The sequence below is a fragment of the Mustela putorius genome, unplaced genomic scaffold, assembly GCF_011764305.1.
Source record: "Mustela putorius furo isolate JIRA1106 unplaced genomic scaffold, ASM1176430v1.1 tig00003899_pilon_pilon_pilon, whole genome shotgun sequence".
Lineage (NCBI taxonomy): Eukaryota > Metazoa > Chordata > Mammalia > Carnivora > Mustelidae > Mustela > Mustela putorius.
The window spans coordinates 6,899,240-6,925,112 of record NW_025422048.1 but is presented as its reverse complement, the minus strand read 5'-3'; the positions used below and the strand labels follow the sequence as shown (position 1 = coordinate 6,925,112).

The window sequence follows — 25,873 nt, the reverse complement described above, 5'->3', positions numbered from 1 at the left end:
AACAGTAAAGACAAGAAGGGTAGCAGATGTTTTTTCTAGATGATAGCAGAGGGATTTCCTGATACAGAACTAAGGAAGTAGTAGGAGAGAACTCTCACAATGTACTTGAGTGATTGCAGTGTTAGTCTCCAGTTCTCCCCATTCAGATCATTAGATAAAACATTGTCTTACAGTCTTGTAAATACTGGGTTTTAGGCAATACCATGTGTAGTTTTAATATTATTTATTTTGATAACAAGTGGATAAGGTTGAAGTTTTGGGTAGTAATGGTAGAACAAGTTGGTCTCAGCTGTAGTATCCTAAAAGGGTGCTGAGGAGCCAGATTCTCCATATAATGTATAAATACAAGCTCCCTGAAAGAATAGGGATGACGTGAAAGGAACAAATTATACAGTGTTGAACCTCACCATGTCTTGGCATACACATGTAAAGATAAGTGTTAATGTTTGCTGAGTTGTTATGAGTATTCAACTGAATTGCACGTGAACTGATTACAAATTTGTATATTCCACTGTAGTTTCTTTTCCACTTACAGGAGAAAAATGTTTTAGATGCCATTGGTCACAAAAATCTTCATTTAGCTTCTTTGGAAAGTGGTTAATTTTTGAAGGGTGTAGTATCAATGTAAATCTGGATCATGAGTTTCATAATTATCCAAGATGCAGATTTGATAGGAAATTAATTTGGACATTTTGCCATTTGTAATTATTTGTTTTAATTATTTATTTTCAGCATAACAGTATTCATTATTTTTGCACCACATCCAGTGCTCCATGCAGTCTGTGCCCTCTATAATACCCACCACCCGGTACCCCAACCTCCCACCCCCCCGCCACTTCAAACCCCTCAGATTGTTTTTCAGAGTCCATAGTCCATTTGTAATTATTTTAAGACTGAAAATATCTTCCCATTTCCAATCACTGACAGGCTGCTTTTAGAAATTCAATTATATATTCACTTAAAAGATTTATGAGAGCCCATGGAACAAAAATTTTTCTAGAAGCTGGTAAAGCCACCTAAAGATAGCGTAGGTATTGGGGGTATTCAGGAAAGGTTTCAGAGTTCCTAGTCTGAAGTAAGAAATGAAGAGAAATGAAAATTTTAAAACTGGTTCAACAATTCACTATTTTGCTTTCAATTTAAGATTTCCACAAAATAGTTACTTATGATACTTTAAAAGCAAGTCATTTAAATAGTTTCCAAATGATTGATGTTAAGTTTGAGGACTTGAGGGTATTGCTATTTATCTTGATTTGTACCAGAATGATACTACTAAGCAACCAGGCCTCATCAGAATTCTCAATGAAACAAATGCAAACACAGGAAATGCTATAGATTACTTTTTAAAAAAATTAATTTATTAAAAAAATTTTTTTTATAAACATGTATTTTTATCCCCAGGGGTACAGGTCTGTGAATCGCCAGGTTTACACACTTCACAGCACTCACTATAGCACATACCCTCCCCAATGACCATAACGTTCCCCCCACCCTGGCTATAGATTACTTTTAAAATTATGATGGTTTGGAAGACAGGATCTGCAGACAGATTGCCTGAATTCCAATCCTGGCTCTGTCATCTACTACTTGCATAGTTTTAGGTAAATATAAAAAAAAACAAAAAACCCTAATACCTCTGTAAAGTTTCTTACTCAATAATGTTATTAGAAGAATTAAACAAATGTATGCAAAATATTTGTAAAAATGGCACAAAGAAAGCACTTAATAAGTATTAGTATTATTATCAAATGCAGAGAAACTATACATGTGAGAAAATCCATAGTCCAAAAAAGTTTCATCACTAAAGAAAAATGAATGAAAACAAATGAGCTGAAAATGCAATTCAAAAAGTTAAAAAACAAAAGGAACCATGAGAAATGAATTATTAAATTTAGCAACATGAATTATTGCATTGAAAATAGAGATTAAAATTAATCCAAGCATTGGCACATCAAAAAGAATGAAAATAGACAACTTGGTAAAATCTAATTATGAATCAGAGAAAACACCAGATAAGCTGTCAAAATTTGAAAGGAAATAAAATTATTTTTAATAATGGTGAATTTTTTGTTATCAATCATCACAGTCTTATAATTTGCCTCTGGAAAAAGTAGGTTCTTCATCTGGAGACTAAAACCAAGTCATGCAGTTGAGACATGGTTTCCTTGTATTTGACTGAATGACAGTGTGAATAGCTGGTTGGTGCTTGGAGAATGGTGAGTGAGATGGCAGGTAGGTGAGGGTAGGGAGCAAAGGTCAGGTGCTGGGAAGTTGTTGCCGTCCTTAGGAATGTGACAGTATTTGGAATAGAAACTTGGACTTGGCAGTCTCGGCAAGGTTTTTCTTTCCGATTTATTCTTATGTATTTCTGAGTCCTCCCTTAATTCTGAATAAATATTTCAGAATGCCAGCCTAACTTGGCTAGGTTATGGAAACAAAAGGAATAAGGTTAAGACAGAGACATAGAGGGGCGGTATTACACTTCTGAAACTGGATATGATGGAGGATTTTTTTTTTAAGATTTTGTTTTTATCTAATATCTATACACAACATGGGGCTTGAACCCACAACCCCAAGATCAAGTGTTGCCCATTTAGACAGGTTCCCTTGTATATGATGGCAGTTTTAAAGAATTCTAAGGGTTTTGGTGAAATTCAGGGGGCTGTGAAAGACTTTTCCCTTTTAATTAGGCAATTACTTGGTAGTCATTTTTGTAGTTTCCAGCACCCAGAAGAGTGCATGCCACATGGTAAGTGCTGAATACATGATTGTTAAATGATTGAGGCCATTTTTATATAGGCAGATGAGGTGATTCTTCTATCTTACCCTGTTAATGGTCCTGTAGTGGAGAAACTTATGGGAGAAATGAGAGAAGGTGGTTTCCATGTTTCTGTTGCTTTTTAGCAAGGTTGCTCTACTCAGTCCACCAAATATGCCTGTTCCCTGCATGCACTGGTCTTTTGCCCTTGGTGATATTTTCCAGGCACGTGTGTGCAAACACTCATCTGTAATTGAATAGAACTTTATTTATCAAATACATTCTGTCAGAGAAGACTCTGGCTGTAGCAACTGGAGCCAAGCACCATCCTCCTGGAATGTTCTAGGTAGGAATAACTTTAGCACTAATAACTCAGTTACTAGTGTATCTACAGGATCCAAAACAGCAATTTGAATTTGTGTGTGACTTATAAAGACTTTGCAGGGTGTATTGCTATTTCCACTAGTAGCACACAATTACATGTGCATTCAGGCCTGTAACCTTGCCTACTTGAAAGATTAGTGGCCATTATTTCCTTCCCAAAATAAAAATGTGTATTTCTAGGTGATACAATTATGTGGGAAGCACCTACTGCTGGGAGATGAGGTGGAATCGATCTACCCATGATAGGTAGACCACAGATAGTCTACCTATCATGGGGAATATGGCTAGAAGCACCGAAGAACCCATCCCTGAAGGCCAGCCTCAAGGGGTCTACCTAAGACTGAGGTTGGATTAGAATAGAAACATTCTCTCCATACTGCTAACTTATCAAAGAATAACAACAGCATTTACCACTAGGTAACTGGCAAAATCATGGAAAGAGAGACTCTCTGTATGGAACCAATGTGCAGGGACAGCTGAAAGCTGAGACAGAGCACAATCATAGAGGAAAAACTCTTCAGCAACCTCAAGTACTCAATAATGTGGACTAAAGGGAATCTTTGTGCACTGTTCGTGGCAATGTAAATCGATAGAGTCACTATAGGAAAGAATGTGGAGGTTCCTTAAAAAATTAAAAATATAATTGCTATATGATCCAGCAGTTCCACATCTGGGTATTTCTCCAAAACAGTGAAAACACTAATTTGAAAAGGTATATGCACCTCTATGTCCTTTGCAGCATTATTTACAGTAGCCAAGATATGGAAATAAACCAAGTGTCTACCGATAGATGAATGGATAGAGATGTGATGTATATACACAATGGAATATTACTCAGCCATGAAAAAGATAATATCCTGTCATTTGCAACAACATAAATGGATCTAGAGGGTATAATAGGTATAATGCTAAGTCAGAAAAAGATAAATGCCATAGCATTTAACCTATGTGGAATGTAAGAAACAAAACGAAGAAGAAGACAGTACTCTTTTTTTTTTTTTAACACTCTTAAATATAGAGAACACACTGTGTTTACCAGAGGGGAGATTGGTGGAGGATGGGTGAAATAGAACAAGGGGATTAAGAGTACTATTATCTTGATGAGCACTGAGTAATGTATAGAATTTTTGAATCACTATTTTATACACCTGAAATTACGTAACACTGTAAGTTAACCATAATGGCATTAAAATTTCTAAAAATTAAAAATAGAATTATTGTGTTATCCAGCAATTCTGGATATATACACAAAAGAATTATAAGCAGGGTTGAAGACATATTTGTATACCCATGTATATCGCAGCATTATTCACAATAGGCAAATGGTGGGAGTAATCTAAGTGTCCACTGATGGATGAATGGATAAATAAAATGTGTTTGTGTACAATGGATGTCATTCAACCTTTTAAACAGAAAGGAATTCTGACAGATGCTACAGCATTGTGAATCTTGAGGTCATTATGCTATGTGAAATAAATCAGTTACAAAAAGAAAAATACTGTGTGATTCCATTTATATGAGGTACCTAGATTTGCTAAATTCATAGAGACAAAGTAGAATGGCATTTGTCAGGAGCTGTGGTAGGGAGGGGATGGGAAGTTGTTCTTCAGTGGGTATAGAGTTTGTTTTGCAGTATAGAAAGTTTTCAGATTACTGACATAAATGTGGGTTAATATTGCTTAAATGTATGCTCAGAAATGGCTAAGAAGGAAAATTTCATGTCAGGTATATTTTGCCACAAAAATAAAAAGCAGGAATGACTATATTATTATCAGATAAAGTATATGCCATAGCAAAAAAAAATTAGTAAAGGCAAGGATAACCATTACATGATTATAAGAGTATCAAAGATATATCTACTCTGTGTGTCAGTCAAACAAGAGAGCTTCCAAATAATGCAAAAACTGGCAGTTGAAAGGAGACCTAGCCTAAGCCATAGTTAGCATTGGACTTCACATAACCAATACTCAGTAACTGATAGAACTACTAGACAAAATCAGCAAGAATAGAATAACTGAACAATACAATGACCAATAGAATCTTATTTATGTGAACATAGAACATTCTACTCAACAACACAATATACACTTGTTTCATGTGTCTACAGAACATATACCAAGAGAGACTATATGCAAGACTGGCAAAGATAAAATTAGAGGAGACAAGGACCAATATCACTACAAATCCTGTAATTACTAAATGGATAATAAGGGAATACTGGTAAGAACTGAATGCTCCTAAATTTGAAAATTTAGAAGAAGCAAATCTGTTCCTTGAGAAACCACCAATTACCGCAACCCCCCCAACAAAGTTATATAGGCAATATAATAAATCTTTTTTTAAAATGTTTTCAATTTATTTATTTTCAGAAAAACAGTATTCATTATTTTTTCACCACACCCAGTATAATATAATCAATCTTATAACTAATAAAGGGATTGAATTTTAGTTCAAGAAAGTCCTGAAGAAAAGTATCCAGGTCCATGTGATTTCACTGGAAAATTCTACCAAACGTTTAAAGGGGCAATTATAATCTATACCATAATATCCACGAGAATGGGGCATTTTATATCTCATTTTATGAAGGCAGTATTGCCTGATAACAAAACCACAGATTACAAGAATAAAGTGGGTAGAATCATCCTACTTGGTATTAAGGTTTACATTGTAGCCACCATAATGAAGGCAGTTTGCTGAGATATGGACAAAGATCAATGCATAGAAACAGACTATGAAAATGCACTTGAGTGAAGGAAGAAAAACTATTGGCCTTTTTAACAAATGCTCCTGGAGTAATGAGATCTCCATAGTAAAACAACTAAATCTTGGCCTAAATTACATACCTTATACAAAAATTAATTTAAAATGGATCATAGGTTGAAATGTAAAGCTGTAACATTTTAGAGAAGATGTTTAGCACTGAAGGCCAGGTGAAAAGTTCTTAGACCTGACACCAAAACTTGATCCATAAAATTGTCCTCATCAAAATTAACAACTTCTGCTGAATGATCTTATAAGGATGATGAAAGGCAAGCTACAGACTGAGAGAAGATGTAAATCATATATCTGATGAAGGACTTGTGTCTAAGATATATAAAGAACTCTTAACATTCAACAGAATAAAAAAAACTCAGAAAAAGTAGCCATAGGTGTGGCTCTGATCAACAAGTAGGATGTACCTGTACGATTCCTTTATTTCTGGGGTTGTTCTATCATTGTTGAAAAAGACATAGAAACTAAACTGAGGAACTCCTAAAAAAAAGTACAAGAACTAGAGAAGGAGATGCAATGACTTAAATAAGAGCAGGTCAACAATGATAAGAACTCAAACATTAGAGAAAATTCTTCAGAAACTGGAAAAACTAACTGTACATTTGATTTTAGTGCCAGTGGTCGAAGCCATGCAAACAATATTACTGAAAAAGAAGCTGTTTGAGGCTCTAAGACTTGACCATGAGAAAGCAGACATTCAGCTCTCTCCAATGAGGGTCAGCGGACAAGGGTGTTAAGTGCCTTTGGACAATTAATTTCTCTTGACCTTTGTTCTCACTTTCCAAGGGGAAAGAATTCAGACGATTTTAAAAGAAGTCCACAGTGCAGCTAAAAAAAAAAAAAAAATCCATCATAGCTGCATTTTCCATCTGGTGTTCTCTCCAGACATCCATATATTGGTCTGGGCTTTTGTCAAATCCAGTTTCAGTACTAGGTTCAGCTGTCTTGAGAAGACTTACTGCTATTTTTCCCTTTATGCTGATTTAGATGTTGTAACCATGAATTATGTGGCTCAGAGGTATGTTGGCACATATAATTTCAAAAACTTGTGTAAAATGGATGTAGCCAATGGAATGATTAATTTTCAGTAGACTTTTCCATCTGCCCAAATACAACTAATAGTCCAGAACCTGGGTGAGGAGAAACAGAACTAAATTGCAAGAACTTTTCTAGTTATTTCAGTTTGGAGTGATTGATCAGAGATTCCTTTATCATAAATCCTGTTGTATGACGGTTATCTTCTTTCTGATTGGCCAAGGAATGGAGAAACCAGAGATTATTGATGAACTGAATGAACATGGATGAAAAATCCCTAGAAACCTCAATACAGTGGGGATGTAGAATTTTCTCTAGTCTTATATGACTTGAAGTTTGAAAATATTAAGTGGCTTTATTACTGGGAGGGTCAGGAGTTCAATGTCACCCACCTCTAACAACATAAGCTAAAAGTAGTGTGAAGATTCACATGTCGTATTGTATTCTGCAAGTACTGGACTGTGATGCAGTGCCCTAACGGATATTTTCAAGACCAAAGGTGGAAATTAAAAGCATTATTTAACTATAGACAACTTGCCAGGATGTAGGAGACAACAGTAGTAGAAAGGAAATATAAACAAAATATTTACTGTAAGAAGTCCTAGAAATTCAAATGATCAGTTCTTAAAGGAAGTTATAAAGTCCTATTAAGGAAGTTCTTTTTGCTTAAATAAGATTTAAGGATTTTCTTATCCGTTTCCAAAAAGATAGAAGAAACAAAAAAAATTGTAAAATGGAGATATATTTATGTACACCTGGAAACTGTGCCTTGTGTTCAAATTCCTGAAAGCTTGATTATGCAGATGTCAAGAAAGAAAGAAAATGGGCTACAGACATGAATAGAAATTTCAATGAGGAATATATACAGATGGCAAATGAACACATAAAAAGATGCTCAACATTAACCATCAGTGAAATGCAAATGAAAACTTCAATGAGGTATCACTATACAGGCACTAGAATGACTTAAAATTTTTTTGTTTAATGATAACACCAAATGCTGGTTAAAATGCAGAGAAACCATCTTCAGAGATTGCTGGTGAATATAAAATGATATAGCCACTCTGGGCCGGGGGGAGAATAGTAGTTTCTTATAAAACTAAGCGTGCCATTGCCACGTGACCCAGCAGTTGCTCTTGGATGTTTATCCCTGAGAAATGAAAACTTTAAGTTCACAGAAAACCCTATCCAGGAATGATTATGTCAGCTTTATTTGTAATTTTGGAAATCAAAACCAAAATGTCCTTCAGTAAATAAGTGGTTTAACAAACTGTGGTACATTAACACTATGCAATATTACTCAGCAATAAAGAAAAAAAAAACATTGGTACAACAATTTGAATGGCTCTCAAGGGATTTATGCTGAATGTAAAAGCCGATCACAAAACGTTACATACTGAATGATTCTATTTATGTAACATTCTTGTAATGACAAAATTATGGAGATGAGCAAATTACTGGCTTCCAGGGGTGAGGGAGGATGTGGCTGTGGTTGTAAATGAGTAGCGAGAGGAATCCTTATGATGGGACTTTTCTGTATCTTGACTACAGTGGTAGACACAGGAAACTACAAAGTTGATAAAATTGCACAGAAATAAACATATACAAACTAGTTCATGTGTAACTAGTGAAATATGAATAATGTAAATAAATCATAGCAATCTTACCTTTCTGATTTTGATATTGTGCTATAGACATGCAAGATGTTACCATGGGGGGGGCAAGGTTAAGGGTAAAAGGCATCTTCTTTTTTTTAATTTCAGTGTTCCAAGATTTATTGTTTATGCACCACACCCAGTGCTCCATGCAGTATGTGCCCTCCTTAATACTCACCACCAGGCTCACCCATCCCCTTACCCCACTCCCCTCCAAAACCCTCGGTTTGCTTCTCAGAGTCCACAGTCTCTCATGGTTATGATTGTTTAGTTGAGAATTTAGTAGCATTTAAAGGTGCTCCAAAGGTGCTTTAGTTTCATTTTATTTTTTAATTTTGAGATTATAAATTTACATGCAGTTATAAGACATCTTTCTGTTTCTTACAACTACATATAAATTTATAATCTCAAAATTAAAAAATAAAATGAAACTAAAGCAACTTTGGAGGACCTTTAAATGTTACTAAACTCTCAACTAGACAATCGTAACCTAAAAAGACAATATTGATGTACACAAGAACATTGCTGGTTCTCACAATAAGTATATTGAATGAAAGAAGCTGGATAAAAATGAGTATAGTTTATATTTAGTAGCATTTTATACTACTGGAATCAGCACAATCTGTAGAGTTAGCAAGGATATCAGTAGTTATCTGAGGGTGGGGGTACTATGGCCAAGGGCCAGGAGTAAACTTGGGGGTGATGGATATGTTCCCTCTCAAAGTTGTGATGATGGTTTAACAGTGTATACATAGGACCAACCTCCTCAAACTGTCACTTTAAGCATGTGCAATTATTATATGTCCATTACACTTTAATAAACTAATTTACAGTGATAGTCTCTTCAGAAAAAAAAAGAACTTTGAGAGAACAAAAATAAAAGATATTCTCCCCTCCAAATACGTTTAGAATTCTCTGTAGACAATGCTTTCCTCTATTGCCTGCACTGAAGGCAGACTCTTCCCATTCCCTGCCCTTGGAAGGTCACTGCTCCACTCTGTTTCTTAAGAAAGTGGGCTAACCAGGGGCGCCTGTGTGGCTCAGTTGGTTGAGCAACTGCCTTCGGCTCAGGTCATGATCCTGGACTTCCAGGATCAAGTCCCGCATCGGGCTCCCGGCTCCTTGGGCAGTCGGCTTCTCCCTCTGACTTTCTCCTCTCTCATGCTCTCTCTCACTCATTCTCCCTCAAATAAATATATAAAATCTTAAAAAAAAAAAAAAGAAAGTGGGCTAATCAGTGTTGGGTTTGTGGCTTCCAATCACCATTATTTTCATCTTTAGGGTGCTTTTAGTAGCTTTTATTAAAGCTACTAAAGGTTTCTGGCCCTTCTGAGGACTTTTAGGTGTTGACCATTATAGGGTAAAATATAGCAAACACCACTGTGAGGTCAGTGGCCTGGAAGTTATTTCCTTGTTCATAACGCAGAGTACTAACCACTATACGATCACGGCCTATTTCCTTGTTCAGCTTTGGGGATGGTACTGCCACCCAAACACCTCACCCCATATAGGCTCTGGTGATTTATACTTTGACGTCATTCCCCCTTCCTGCGCCCCCCACCTCCCATAGACAGAAACACCAAGCCCCTTTTCTTCTTGCCCACTAGGTCAAGTGTTCAGGAGGAAATTTGTCTTCAGTGCTCAGTACTGACCCAGTCTTTATCCCCACAATCTGGTTAACTGTAATTCTGCCAGTCTTGCCCCCAACCCTACAGTACCCTGTGTTTCTTCCTTTTTGGACTACTGCCTCTTCCTTTCCCTCCCTGATCCCACCGTGAGAGAACTCATAGAAACACACATGAACTTCCACAACAGGCTGGCTTTATTTCAGGTATCATCAGAATACCCTGATGCTGTAAAATTCAATGTCTACACTATGGGCCATTTCTCAGCCACCAGACCACTGAAGACTTAGCAGGTATTACTGAAGTCTCTGGCCTCACTCTGGAGTTACTGGCTGTGCGGGTCATCATTTGATGTGGCAGACACCTCCACCTTCTCTTGGGCTTGCTCTGGCTCATTTTGGTTCAGTCTCTCATTCAGGCTGTGATAGTGACCGAAGACTGGTGTTCCAGCTTTTTTAGGCTTTCTTGTAGGGTTGGTAGTTTTTACTGAGACTTTTTTACTCAAACTCCTTTGAACAGGTCTTTTTACCTTCAGAGTTGTCTTCAGCACCTGGAACAACAAGAGGCCAAAAGGGCATTGGCTTAGGGGAAGAAGATAGGATATTGATAGAAAAGGGGGCATCATGAGCAGATGTCAGGGCTGAGGAAGGAGTTTGTGCCAGGTGAGCAAATGGTAAGATTCTTAGGGAGGGGAATCAGTGAAGAAAAGAGTATCTTGGGTAGGGTCATCTTACCTTGCCACCACCTTTGGACCTGGGTTGATAGGGACTCTTTGTCTTTTTCCTCTGTTCAGAACTTGAGGTTGGTTGCTCCATATCCTTGTTAGGCTGTGGTAGTTTCCTGGGTACCTTAGACATATTGAAGCTTCCCAGTAGTCTACCCCAGGCCTCCTAACTGTTCTACTGCATATAACTCTTCCCAGGACAACAAAAGACCATACCCTTCAGCTGTGATTGGTCAGCTAGACTCTTGCCAGCCTATAGTGGTTAAGGTGGGGCTCAGGCATCACAAAGCCCTCCTTATGACACTACTCTGTTTTGGGGAAGGTTGCTGGAGAGGCCAAAATATGGCTTTGGGAAGGTTGCTAGGGAGTTCAAAATGTGGCTCTGACATTTCAAAGTGCCATTCCTGACCCTTCTAGATGGGAGGAGAAATGATTAGAAGGTGAAAATGGTTTGGTTAGAGAAAGGGGGCTTTTCTTTAACATTCCCCCCAAAGTTTTCCCAAACTGAACTACCACTGTTCCTCATATCCCCACGTTCAACCGTGGTAGTACACATGGTAAAGAAAGCACCTTTCCTGCCATCTGTTCCCTAAGGCCACCCCTATTCAGTGGTTTATTTTGCTGTATCCCACCTTTAGTTGTTAGCTAGTGTTTGGGACATTTTACCTAAAATCTCTCCAAGAGCAATATGACTGAATTTAAATATCAGTGGAACTATGGCTCATCTTATAAACTAACAAAAAACTCCCATGAATAAGCTCTCTACCTATAGCATTTGGTGTTGAAGGCTACTGATTTGATTAGATTGTTTTCTGCCAGCTCTGTGTCTTACAGGCAGGGATTAGAATTAACTGACCACCCATGAAGGTTGCTTTTATCTTTTATTATATTTTTGGACTCTGACCATATTAGTGTCATTGAGTTTTGCAAGGTTCTCTCTCTTATATTTTATTAATATTTTATCTTTATATTTTATGTTTTTCTTCTTCCTAGATCCCAACACTCATTTCTTTCCCACCATTAGGCATCTACTCTGATGTGTTTCAATTATGTCCTTGCATATGTTTGTACTCTTGTGAAACATGTGACCTTCTTAAATAAGCAGTGTTTGAATGCATATTATCATGCTGTAGATCTTGTTTCTTAACTTATGCACTCAAACCTATGCTTTTAAGTTTAATTTATATGGCTCTATGCATCTAGTTCACTGTGTCTAATGCTTCATCATAGTCCATTAGCATCATGCACCAAGTTTTGCTTGTCCATTATTTCCCCTTTTGAGGAACACCTGTGTTGGCTCTCCATTCCATTCCTACGAACAATGCTGTGATGAACATCCTCAATCATGTTCCCTTACAGACTTCTGCATATATTTCTCTGGGATATACACTCAAGGATAGAATTTCTAAGTCCCACATACACATAATTCTTAGTCCATTTGAGCTACTATAACAGAATACCATAGACTGGCTGGCTTAAACAACAAACATTTATTTCTCATAGTTTTGGAGGCTGGAAGTCCAAGATTAAGATGCCAGCATGGTCGGGTTCTTGATAAAGACCATCTTCTTATGTCCTTACATGGCCTTCCTTGATGGGTGAGAAAGAGAGTTCTATCTCCTCTTTTTTTTAAAATAGGGCATTAGTGCTATGAGTTGTATAAGACTGATGGAATCACAGATCTGTACCCCTGAAACAAGTAATATATTATATGTTATTAAAAATAAATAGGACATTAATTGCATTATTAGGCCCCATTCTCATGACCCATTCTAACCCTAATAACCTCCCAAAAGCCACAACTCCAAATACTGTCACATTGGGGATTAGAGCTTCAAGATAAGAATTTTAGAGGGACACGGACATTCAGTATATAAGGAATAATTTTGCTAATTATTGCCAGATTGCTTTCCAAAATCTACCAATAGAATTATATTGTTACCTGTTTCCCTACACACTAACTAATACTTGGTATTATGGAAGGCAACTTCTGATATGGCTCCCAGTTCACACTTTTGTGAAATCCACTACCCTTGAGTGTAAGATATATACAGTGACTTGCTTCTAATGAATGGAATCCATAGAAACTGGCAAAAGTAATGGGGTGTTATTGATCATTAATTAACATAATGAGGTTTCCTCTTACAATAACTCTTTTGCTGACAGTCTCTCTTGCCTTCTTATTTTCTCATTCTGATGAAAACATATTGTGAGATAATCAGTGAAAAGTCTCTTAAGGAACACCCCACGAGGAACTGAGCCCTCTGCACAACAAACCACAAGGAACTGAATCCTATCAACAAGCACACTAGCGGACTGGGAAGTTGGTGCTTTCTAAATGAGACTTGAGATGATGTAGCCTTGCAAGAGACCCAGGGCCAGAGGACCCAGCTAAGCTACTCCCAGGTTCTTGATCCACAGAAACCCTGAGATAATAGATTTTGGCGTTTTAAGCCACTAAATTTTGGGGTAATATTTTTACATAGCAAATGATAACTTAAGATTTTTATTTATTAATTTGACAGACAGAGGGAGAGAGGGAAGCAGGCTCCCTGCTGAGCAGAGAACCCGATGGTGGGCTTGATCCCAGGACCCTGAGATCATGACTTGAGCAAAGGCTTTAACCCACTGAGCCACCCAGGTGCCCCCAACTTTTAATTTTTAAAGAAATTTGATAACACAATCTCTTTTTTACTTCTGTGATTACTAGTGATGAAGCTATTCAGATTTTCTATCTTTAAAAATTTTTTGGTTATTAATATTTTTCATTATTGGATTTCTTATCTTATTCATGTTGATTCCATCATTACTTTGTAATTTTTGGATATTAATTCCTTGTTAGTGAGCTTTATCTTTGATTTATACTTTAAATATAATTCTTTGATATTTATCTGATTTTGTTATTCTCAACATACTTTTCCTGCACCATCTGATATGTGGTGATATCTTTATCATATACCTTTTATTTTTAGGGAGTATTCATCGATCATGGCCTCCAGTGCTAGGCTGAATGTAGAGGCAACATCAGATATTTATATCCTGAAGGTCATGTGCCTAAGGTGTTAATAGTAAGTAGGAGAGGTTTTATTTGTTTTTGCTATGAAGACTTAATAATGTTAAAGAAGTTTCTAACTGTTCTCATTTTTTGGTAAAAGCTTTTTAAAAAAACAAACAAGAGATTCTTAACTCTAGGAAACAAACTAAGGGTTGCTGGAGGGGAGGTGGGTGAGGGGATGGGTAATTGGGTGATGGGATTTAAGGAGGGCCCTTGATGGAACGAGCACTGGGTATTATATGCAACTGATGAATTACTAAATTCTACCCCTGAAACTACTAATATGGTATATGTTAACTAAACTGAATTTATTTATTTATTTTTAAAGATTTTTATTTACTTGACAGAGAGAAAGCGAACACAAGCAGGGGGAGCAGCAGAGGGAGAGGGAGAAGCAGGCTTTCCACTGAGCAGGGAGCTTGATGCAGGACTTGATGCCAGGACCCTGGGATCATGACCTGAGCTGAAGGCAGACACTTAACTGACTGAGCCACCCAAGTACCCCAGATAAATTGAATTTAAGATAATTATAATTATTTTATATATAATGTATATAATACATATAATAATTATATATATAAAATAAATATAATATATAAAAATAAAATAAAAATAACTATATATTATAATAACTATAATATATATAATAATAATTTAAAATAATCATGTGTCTGAAAAGATGTTCATCATCACTAACCATAAGGGAAATGCAAATCAAGAATACAATGAAATAACCACTCATACCTGTAGGAATCAACAAGAAACAACATGTTTGGGTGAAGATGTTGAGAAAAAGAAACCCTCATGCACTGTTGGTGGGAATGCAAACTGGTGCAGTCACTGTGGAAAACCACAGGAGATTCCTCAAAAAGTTAAAAATAGAACTATCATATGATCCAGCAATCACACTACTGTGTATATCCAAAGAATCTTCAAAAACAGTAATTCAAAGGGATACGTGCATCCCTGTGTTTTTAGCAACTTTATTTACAATAGCCAAATAATGGAAGCAACTCAAGTGCCTATCTATTGATAAGTGGATAAAAAAGATGTGGTATATGTATGCAATGGAATATTATTTAGTCATAAAAGGAATGATATTTTGCTATTTGCAGTGACATGGATGGAGCTAGAGGGTATTATGCTAAGCAAAAGAAATCAGAGAAAGACAAATAACATATGATTTCACTCATGTGGGATTTAAGAAACAAAACAAAGGAGCAAAAGGGAAAAAAGAAAGAGGGACAACCCAAGAAACAGACTTTTAAGTATAGAGAACAAACCGATGGTTACTATAGGGGAGGTGGGTGGGGGATGGGTGAAATAGGTGATAGGGAGAAGGAACATACTTGTCCTGATGAGCATAAGGTGATGTATGGAAATGTTGTACACTTGAAATATACAAGTTGTATACTGTATTACACTGTACACCTGAAACTAATGAATACTTAAAAAATAACTCTTTATAAAGTGGTTTTGCTATACCTATCGAGATAATTATTAAATGAAATATTTTCCTTATTTTATTAGGGTAGAGAATCATGAAGACATTTTCCTACCTTAAAACAGTCTCACATTCCTAAGGCAACTATTCAATTATGATGCATTATTATTGTCACCTTATTTTATAATTTAATATCTGTTTATAAGGGAAATTGTCCTTTTTAAATTATTGTATTGATTTCTTCATTATATTCAGTTAGCCAACATATCATAAATTTTTATTGTAATGTTCAGCAATTCATTAGTTGCATATACCCCAGTGCTCACACCAACACGTGCTCTCCTTGATACCCACCACCTGGCGACTCCGTCCTTCTGTAACCCTCAGTTTGTTTCCTGGCGTCCAGAGTCTTACGGTTCATCTGCCTCTCGGATTTCTTCCCATTCAGTTTTCCCTCCCTTCCCCTATGATCCCAATTATCCTTTAAATTTCATTTCATGATTTTTTTTTTCTCAGTTTCGAAATTGAAATTATGCTAGTCTTTAAAATGGCTTGGTAAACTTTCTCTCATTTTCAGTTTTCTGATACACATATATGAGAGAGAATTGTCTGTTCCTTGAACATTTTGTAAAATTTATAAAGCCATCTAGATCTAGGGCTTCACTGTATGTGGGGCAGTGGATGAAGAGAGTCTGATTACCATTTTTATTTAATAGCTGTCTGCATTTGAATTTGTGACAGGGACTACTTAATAATACCAATTCATTCCCTTTCAGAATTTAGAACCTATTGATGCATACATTTGTGTCCGAGAGAGATCCAGAAAAGGTGACTGCAAGTTGTGACTTTAGATTTCTAGCCAAGTGGACTTAACTAATAGTTCACCCTTGAATTCACCAAATCCCTTACCACATGGAATATCAGAATTCACCTTTCAGCTGGTAGGGCTGATCCTGTGAAAAGAAAGTGGATGAGAAGGGGCTGAGTGAAGCATGCCCCACTGCTTCTTAGAAATTTACCAATGAATTTCTCCCCATTCCTGGGGAGAAATGACTGAGGTGGTGCAGAGAGGCTAAATGTATAAAAAAGGACACCAGAACAAATAAGTCTCCCAAACAGCTGGCCTTATGGGTTTCCTCTGCAAAATTTAGCCATTTGTACTGTTTACCCCAATAATATGTTCGTTTCTTCTTAAGCTTCCAGTATATTGGCAAGTACTTACTCATGCTATTTCATTCCTTTTTAAGATGCTACATTATTTTTCCTTGTTCATATTTTGAGTCTTATTTTTTTTTCTTCATGTCTCACTTATGGTTTATCTTACTAATCTTTTTAAGTAATCATTTCTTTTTTTAAAAAAAATATTTTATTTATTTATTTGTCAGACAGAGATCACAAGTAGGCAGAGGCAGGCAGAGAGAGAGAGGAGAAAGCAGGCTCCCCACTGAGCAGAGAGCCTGATGCGGGGCTCCATCCCAGGACCCTGGGATCATGACCTGAGCCGAAGGCAGAGGCTTTAACCCACTGAGCCACCCAGGTGGCCCTTAATCATTTCTTGATGTTGTAATTGTTCTTTTCGTCGATATTTCTATTTCCTCCTTTCTGGTTTCTTTTGCATTTACTCTGTTGCCCCTTCTTCCAGCTTGTTGAGCTGTACTCATAGTTTGTCTGTCCTCAGTATTTTTTGATTTCTGATAAACGTATTTAAGCAGTAAATTTCTCCTAACACACTATGATACTTATATATCACAAATCTTTTAGTGTTAAGTAGTGTTAGGAATATCTCACAGGTTTTTAAAATTATTACCTCTTTAATCTAATCATGTAGTATGATTTTAATTTCTAAGCATATTGGATATTAAGCTATCCTTTAAAAATTTATTTTTAATTTTATTATAATTAAAGGACATAGTCTGTAGGATAATGATTCATTAAAGTTTGTTAAGACCTTTTTTTAAAAAAAGCTTTTATTTATTTATTTGACAAACAGAGATCTCAAGTAGGTGGAGAGGCAGAAAGAGAGAGAGAGAGGAGGAATCAGGGTCCACACTGAGCAAGAGCCTGATGCAGGGTTCGATCCCAGGATCCTGGGATCATGACCCGAGCCAAAGGCAGAGGCTTTAGTCCACTGAGCCACCCAGGTGCCCCTTGTTAAGGCTTTTTTTGTGAACTTGTATTGTCAATTTTGAGACTATTCCTTGATTATTTGAAAATAATGTGTATTTCTATTTGTTGAAAGTAAATTTTCTATATACTATATAGAGTATATATAGTATATATACTCTATATACTATATGTACTATATATATACTATATATACTCTATATAGTATATATATCTATACCAGTTTGTGCTTATTGATTCTTTTTTGTTTAAATTCAATTAACCAACATATAGTACATCATTAGTTTCAGATGTAGTGTTCAGTAATTCATCAGCTGTGTATAACACATACTGTTCATTGCATTGTGTACCCTCCTAAATGCTCATCACCCAATTACCCCATCCCCCCAACCTCCCCTCCAGCAACCCTCAGTTTGTTTCCTGAGATTAAGAGTCTCTTATGCTTTGTCCCCCTCTCTGGTTTCATCTTGTTTCATTTTTCCCTCCCTTCCCCTATGTTCTTCTGTCTTGTTTCTCAAATTCCTCGTATCAGTGAGATCATAGGATAATTGTCTTTCCCTGATTGACTTATTTCACTCAGCATAATACCCTCTAGTTCCATCCATGTCATTGCAAAAGGCAAGATTTCAGGTTTTTCGATGGCTGCATAATATTCCATTGTAGATATATACCATCTCTTCTTATCCATTCATCTGTCGATAGACATCTGTGCTCTTTCCATAATTTGGCTCTTGTGCACATTGCTGCTATAAACGTTGTGGGTGAGCCAGGTGGTGGGTATTAAGGAGGGCATGCATTGCATGGAGCACTGGGTGTTATGTGCCAACATGAATCATGGAACACTACATCAAAAACTAATGACATATGGTGACTAACATAACACAATTTAAAAAATAACCAAAAAACCCCATTGTGCTTATTCATTGCATTATCCAGATCCTCTTTCTCTGCTTCACCCCCTCCCCGACCTTGGCCCTTCTTCTTTTGATTTCTAGTTGCCTAACATAACTATTTCCATACTTTCATTTTCATCCACTCTACTTCCGATGGGGGCCTCCTTTGTTAGCATTCAGCACCTTACCGACTGATTATTTAGTGGGACACATGTCTGAGCCTAAAGACTTTGCCATATCTCCATCTGAACCTTCTATGCAGAGACCTGGAATGTCTATAACCATTACGAAAGGATGTAGGTCCCTGGAGACTTATTAGGTGCAAAAGTCTCCCTACATTTTTATTTTTGGGGAATGGAAATGAAACGCCCGAGACTTCCTCTAGCTGGGAGATTTTTAACCACAGTTCCTTTAAATCTTTCAGATCTTTATTATTATTATGGGCGTTTTTAATGAACAGAAAGTACAGGGCTTCGCTCTTTATTCAAGCAGTGGACATATAACAGGAGCTCAGTAAATGCTTGAATGAATAAATGAATGACTACATAGATGCATGAATTAATGTATAGGCAGCTTATAGTCAGTGACAGTACCTTTATTCTGAAGCACTTTCACTTAGTCATCTGTAATTATTGAGAATTATCTTCTCATTTTCTTTAAACATTTATTTAATTAACAGTAATACTCACATATTTATGCATGTCAGTAAGCCATTGGAGTTTCTTTAAAGTGCTAATCATGTCCTTTGGCATTTTGCTCTTAATTGCTTTATTTGTATAAAGATATTATCTCTAACTGCATAAAGTTCATACTATATTACACAAAACTGCCTTTTATCTAGTCAACTATATTTGTTTTTTTCTTTATGACTTATGACATGGTTTTTAAATTATTATATTGTTGGGAGTAAGTATTGATGATTTAGAAACACTGAGACTTATTGTTCCTTCTTATGAAACTTTTAGCAATCTCGTCTGGTATTTCCAATATCTTTTAAGCACGTTTTGACTTATGTACATATGTCTCTTATGCTTTTTTCACAAATTTTAATGTTTTATTGTTACTGTTTTTCACATTAAAAATAGGTAGGTAGGTGACATTTCTACAATCACCCCAATGCATAGCTAATTGGTCATGCCATACTTTCCTGCTGCAGCCCAGAATCCAGTTAAATGCAACATTCAGGCAGTCCTGACAAATGCACAAGCATTGACTAATGTGTGTATGTGTGTCTCTCTCTGTGTGTGTATATACCTGTCCTTTTTTTCCTGATGTATAATGTATTATTTGTTTCAGGGATATAGGTCTGGGAACCGTCAGTCTTATGCAATTCACAGCACTCACCATAGCACATATGCTCCCCAATGTCCATCATCTAGCCATCCTATCCCTATCCTCCAGCAACCTTCAGTTTATTTCCTGAGATAAAGAGTCTCTTATGGTTTATCTCCGTCCCCAGTTCCATCTTATTTCATTTTTCCTTCCCTTCCCCCCATAACCTCACACCCTGCCTCTCGAATTCCTCATATCAGAGAGATCATATAATTGTCTTTCTCTGATTGACTTATCTTACTTAGCACAATACTCTCTAGTTCCATTTACGCTATTGCAAAAGTGAAGATATCATCTTTTTGATGGCTGTATAATATTCCATTATCTATCTATCTATCATCTATCTACCTATCTATCTATCTCTCTACATATATATCTCACATATTCTTTATCCATTCATCTGTTGATGGACATCTAGGCTCTTTCCATAGTTTGGGTATTATGAACATTGCTGCTATAAACATTTGGGTACATGTGCCCCTTCAAATCACTACATTTGTATCTTTAGGGTACATACCCAGTAGTGCCATTGCTGGGTCTTAAGGTAGCTCTATTTTCAACTTATTGAGGAACTTCCATACTATCTTCCAGAGTGGCTGCACCAGCCTGCATTCCCACCAACAATGTAGGAAGGTGCCCCTTTCTCCACATACTCACCAACACCTGTCATTTCCTGACTGGTTAATTTTAGCCATTATGACTGGTGTGAGGTGGTATCTAACTGTGGTTTTGATTTATATTTCCCTGATGGTGAGTGATGTTGAGCACTCTGTGTCTGGTGGCCATTTGAATGTCTTCTTTGCCGAAATGTCTCTTCATGTCTTCTGCCTATTTCTTGATGGGGATATTTGTTGTTTGGATGTTGAGTTTCAGAAGTTCTTTATAGATTTTGGATACTAGCCCTTTATCTGATTTGTCATTTGCAAATAAGTTCTCCCATTCTGTCAGTTGTCTTTTGGTTTTGTTGACTGTTTCCTTTGCTGTGCAAAAGATTTTGATCTTGATGAAGTCCCAATAGTTCATTTTGCCCTTATTTCCCTTACCTTCGGTGGTGTTTCTAGGAAGAAGTTGATGTGACTGAGGTCGAAGAAGTTGCTGCCCATGTTCTCCTCAATGATTTTGATGGATTCCTGTCTCACATTGAGGTCTTTCATCCCTTTTGAGTCCATTTTTGTAAGTGGTATAAGGAAATGGTCCATTTTCATTCTTCTGCATGTGGCTGTCCAATTTTTGTAACACCATTTGTTGAAGAGACGGTCTTTTTTCCACTGGACATTCTTTCCTGCTTTGTCGAAGATTAGTTGGTCATAGAGTTGAGGGTCCATTTCTGGGCTCTCTCTTCTGTTCCATTGATCTATGTGTCTGTTTTTGTGTCAGTACCATACTGTCTTGATGATGACAGCTTTGTAATAGAGTCTGGAATTGTGACGACGCCAACTTTGGTTTTTGTTTTCAACATTCCTCTGGCTATTCAGGGTCTTTACTGGTTCCATATAAATTTTAAGATTATTTGTTCCATTTCTTTGAAAAGAGTTGATATTTTGATAAGGAATTGCATTAAATGTGTATATTGTTCTAGGTAGTGTAGACATTTTCACAATATATTTTCTTCCAATCCATGAGCAGAGAACGTTTTTCCATTTCTTTGTGTCTTCCTCAGTCACTTTCATGTGTACTCTGTAGTTTTCTGAGTACAGATTCTTTGCCTCTTTGGTTAGGTTTATTCCTAGGTATCTTATGATTGTGGGTGCAGTTGTAAATGGGATTGAGTCCTTAATTTCTCTTTCTTCTGTCTTGCTGTTGGTGTATAGAAATGCAACTGATTTCTGTGCATTGATTTTATATCCTGACACTTGTCTGAATTCCTTTATGAGTTCTAGCAGTTTTGGAGTGGAGTCTTTTGGGTTTTCCACATAACGTATCATATCATCTGCCAAAAGTGAGAATTTGACTTCTTCTTTGCTGATTCAGATGCCTTGTCTTTTTGTTGTTTGATTGCTGAGGCTAGGACTTCTAGTACTTTGTTGAATAGCAGTGGTGATGGTGGACATCCCTGTTGTGTTCCTGACCTTTGTGGAAAAGCTGTCAGTTTTTCCCCTTTGAGAATGATATTCACTGTGGGTTTTTCATAGATGGCTTTTGTGATATTGAGGTATGTACACTCTATCCCTACACTGTGGAGAGTTTTGATCAGGAAGAGATGCTGTACTTTGTCAAACGCTTTTCCTGCATCTATTGAGAGTACCATATGGTTCTTGTTCTTTCTTTCATTAATGTATTGTGTCACAATTATTTGTGGATGTTGAAGCAGCCTTGCAGCCCCGGAATAAATCCCGCTTGGTCATGGTGAATAATCCTTTTAATGTACTGATGGATCCTATTGGCTAGTATTTTGGTGAGAATTTTTGCATCCATTTTCCTCAGGGATATTGGTCTGTAATTCTCCTTTTTGATGGGGTCTTTGTCTGGTTTGGGGATCAAGGTAATGTTGGCCTCATCAAAGGAGTTTGGAAGTTTTCCTTCCATTTCTATTTTTTGGAACAGCTTCATGAGTTTAGGTATTAATTCTTCATTAAATGTTTGGTAGAATTTCCTTGGGAAGCCATCTGGCCCTGGGCGGCTGTTTGTTGAAAGATTTTAAAGGACTGCTTCAATCTCATTACTGGTTTTGGGTCTGTTTAGGTTTTCTATTTCTTCCTGGTTCAGTTTTGGTAGTTTATATGTCTCTAGGAATGCATTCATTTCTTCCAGATTGCTACCTGTCTGTTCTGATGCTAGATCAGTAGTCAGTAAATTATGGCCTGTGGACCAAATTCAGCTTGGCTGTCTGATTAGGCAAAAACAAACAAAAGAAAAACCATATACACATTCTGGATCTATTTTCTATGGCTAATTTCATGCTTCATAGGCAGAGTTGAGTAGTTGTGATAAAGACCATCTGGCACACAAAACCAAAATTACTTACTATCTAGTTCTTTAATAGAGATAATATTGCCCAGCCATGAGCTTTTTGAGGGCAGAGTTTGGGTTTCATTTATCTGTGTATTCCTACCTGTTACAGCATACAGTTAAACGTCATTATAATTAGAGGCAATAAGTAAGTTAAAAATTAAGAAAATAAAGTCACTTCCAATGAATGCATCACTGTTGAGCACTATATAATAACTATACCATTCTCTGAAATGACATCTTTAGTCAAACATTTCCAGTATTTTTAACGTATTTTTCCTTCAGGCATTATTCTGATTTCTCAAAGGAAGAACATTTCTTTAAATAGAGATGGGGACAAAGGGTAGAATTCCATCACTCTCAACTTCCTGTCCCAGCTGTCACTTTGGGTCATGAAATTGAAGTTCATTTAAGTCATCTTTGTGTTTTATTTTTAGGAGGGTCAGTTACTTATTTTCACAGTGCATAAGACTTATTTATGAGTGTAAATTCCATCTATATTATAAAGCATTAACATGGATTTTAAATGTTAATTCATAGGAAGTAAAATAAAGCATAGAAAAGTTTTATAGAAGAATTAACATCATTACTTTACATATAAACTACAAAGATCTTGCTATATTTCTGTGTGTTCTGCTTAAAATATTTTCCTAATATTTCCTACCAAAAACTTGTGTCAAATTATGCTGTTTTATAATTTTTCATTCCTCATTCAAAACTAAGCACAGAGTAGGTACTCAATAAATATTTGCATACAGAAATCTGTGACATGAGTTACTCCCCAGAGATTTTAAGATAAAGTAACCTAGTGAATAATGTGTTCTGGAAACCAGTATGAAATGGGATTGCTACAAAGAAGGAGTATTTAGAAATGTTGATGTTACCTAACCCAATATTTGCAATTAGGTCTTTTTGGAACCTGAACTAACTTTTCAGATCTCATAAGAGTTTCTTTTTTTTTTTAATATAATTTTTTATTTTTTATAAACATATATTTTTATCGCCAGGGGTACAGGTCTGTGAATCACCAGGTTTACACACTTCACAGCACTCACCAAAACACATACCCTCCCCAATGTCCATAATACCACCCCCTTCTCCCAAACCCCCTCCCCCCAGCAACCCTCAGTTTGTTTTGTGAGATTAAGAGTCACTTATGGTTTGTCTCCCTCCCAATCCCATCTTGTTTCCTTTATTCTTTCCTACCACCCCAGGACAGTGAAGCCCTGCTTCCTCTGTGCTTTCACAGCATTGTACACAAGATTGTACCAAAAGACTTGTGTACAATGCTGTAGCAATATCCTTGAAGGCAGGGGCACATATTGCTCAACTTTGTATTTTTCAGGTCTAGAGCTATGACTAGAACATAAGAGAAGCTTTCATTTTATAGAGAATAAGTTATTTAATGAATTAATAATAAATAATTTCTAGTTATAAAGGTCAAACTGTATGGATATATTGATAAGTAGTAGATAGTTCCACAGAAAGATAGCTTTGTATTGTCATTTCCATTGGTATTATAAGGTCTGACACAAAGGGATTAGTAGGGACCAGGGGAGTTTGGTCTTTAGGTTGTGACTTTAGAGAACATCCTTGAATTTAACACCATTTTTCATTAAGAGTTGTTAACTGACACTAGCCAATGCAACGGTAGAATAAATATCTTTCCAGCAAGATGAGTTTTGGTGTGCCAAAATTGTAACTTCACTATGTGATTCTATACTTTACCTTTGGCTAATGTAAGAAAGATTGAGGGGATCTTCTCTGATATCACCTGAGGCTGGTTGTCCCAGTCTTTATACCATGGGGCTGTTAAAGGTGAACAATCGTATTGCCAAGGTGTGCTCTCTGACCTTTTAAGTGTTTCCCTGTTATAATATGCTGGGTGTTGGGGAAGGGCAATATTGGAGAATCAAGATTAGCTGTAGATCTTGTTATCTGTACGTAATGATTCTTGAATAAATTTTTCTGTGAACTGATTCCATTTCAGATTGAGGTTTCCTAGATCTATTAAACCAGGCTGAGAATTTCCACTTTCAGGTTTCTTCTGCAAATGTGTCTGAGCAGAAAGGGCTAAATAAATGCAGTTTTCTTCATAATTGCACATTCAGTTATTGCTGGAGCATGGTGAGGTCATTCATTCACTAACTCACTGATTTTTAAATAAATACTTTGAAACCCTAAAATATATCAGACATTGGATCTGTACTGGATATACAGTGTGATGTAAAGGATTGATAAGGTTTGGCTCTGCCACTGTAGAGTTTATAGTCTATTGGGAAAACCACTACATATTTATCAGGTTTCCTTTATGAGCCCGGACTCTTCTTAACAATCAGAGGGATTAAAAAAAAAAAAAAAAACTACACATGAAGATTTAGAAAGCATCTATAATGTCTACAAAGAACTTACAATTTTGAAGGGAAAGTGAATTAATACACTGATCCTTACTGGTCAAATAAGAAACCCCTGTATACATGTTATGCTTCTTGGAACAGCCTCAGCCATGCATTAGCCTTTCATGTCTCCCCCAAATTCCTCGTACATACAAAACTCCACTTCTGTGCACTAAATAGAATGTTTCTTTGAAGTCCTATTCCTTACAGAATCTTGTATCTGTTATCTATTAAAGCCTGTTTTCAACATTTCAAAGAGTACTATGAAACATTATGTCTGAGTCATGATGACAATATAGGAAATTTAGAGATGTCTTAAAATATTATTTATAATTGTATAATCTTAATTAGAACAAGGAAAGATGAAGCAGTTATCCTCCTGCGAATTAAACATTTTCTTATTCTGAATATTGGTATTTTCTCCCTTTTAAAAAAGAGAAATACAGGTTATCTGTTTAATGTTCTAAACTTGGAGAATGATACTTTTTTATTTTAAATGTATTGGATATCATTTTGTTTAAGTAAGCCCTAACTGGAAAGATAAATGTTTGACATCTGATCTTGTCACGTCTTGTTTTCCTAAGCAAAGTAGACTAGACAGTGAAACATTAGTTTCTCATTTCTGTTGCAACTGAACTTTTGAGAAGTACCTGCGAGAAGATAGCCTTACTTATGGGTTGGAACAATGAAGAAGACGAATTTTAGAGAGTCTTAATCAGATTCACAT

General features: G+C 36.4%; 1 protein-coding gene and 1 pseudogene across 1 annotated transcript; one reads left to right on the top strand and one right to left on the bottom strand.

Moving 5' to 3' along the window:
* Positions 1-3,422: 3,422 nt before the first annotated feature.
* On the top strand, positions 3,423-7,427 carry LOC101674491 (annotated as a pseudogene).
* Positions 7,428-10,414: 2,987 nt separating this feature from the next.
* LOC101670720 (uncharacterized protein CXorf51A-like) lies at positions 10,415-11,175 on the bottom strand. Its single transcript, XM_004774245.1, has 2 exons — positions 10,964-11,175; positions 10,415-10,779 (listed from the first exon to the last, which is right to left on the bottom strand). The coding sequence occupies exons 1-2, from the start codon at positions 11,084-11,086 to the stop codon at positions 10,555-10,557; spliced, it is 348 nt and encodes a 115-aa protein (XP_004774302.1). The 5' UTR covers positions 11,087-11,175; the 3' UTR covers positions 10,415-10,554.
* Between the last annotated feature and the right edge of the window lie 14,698 nt (positions 11,176-25,873).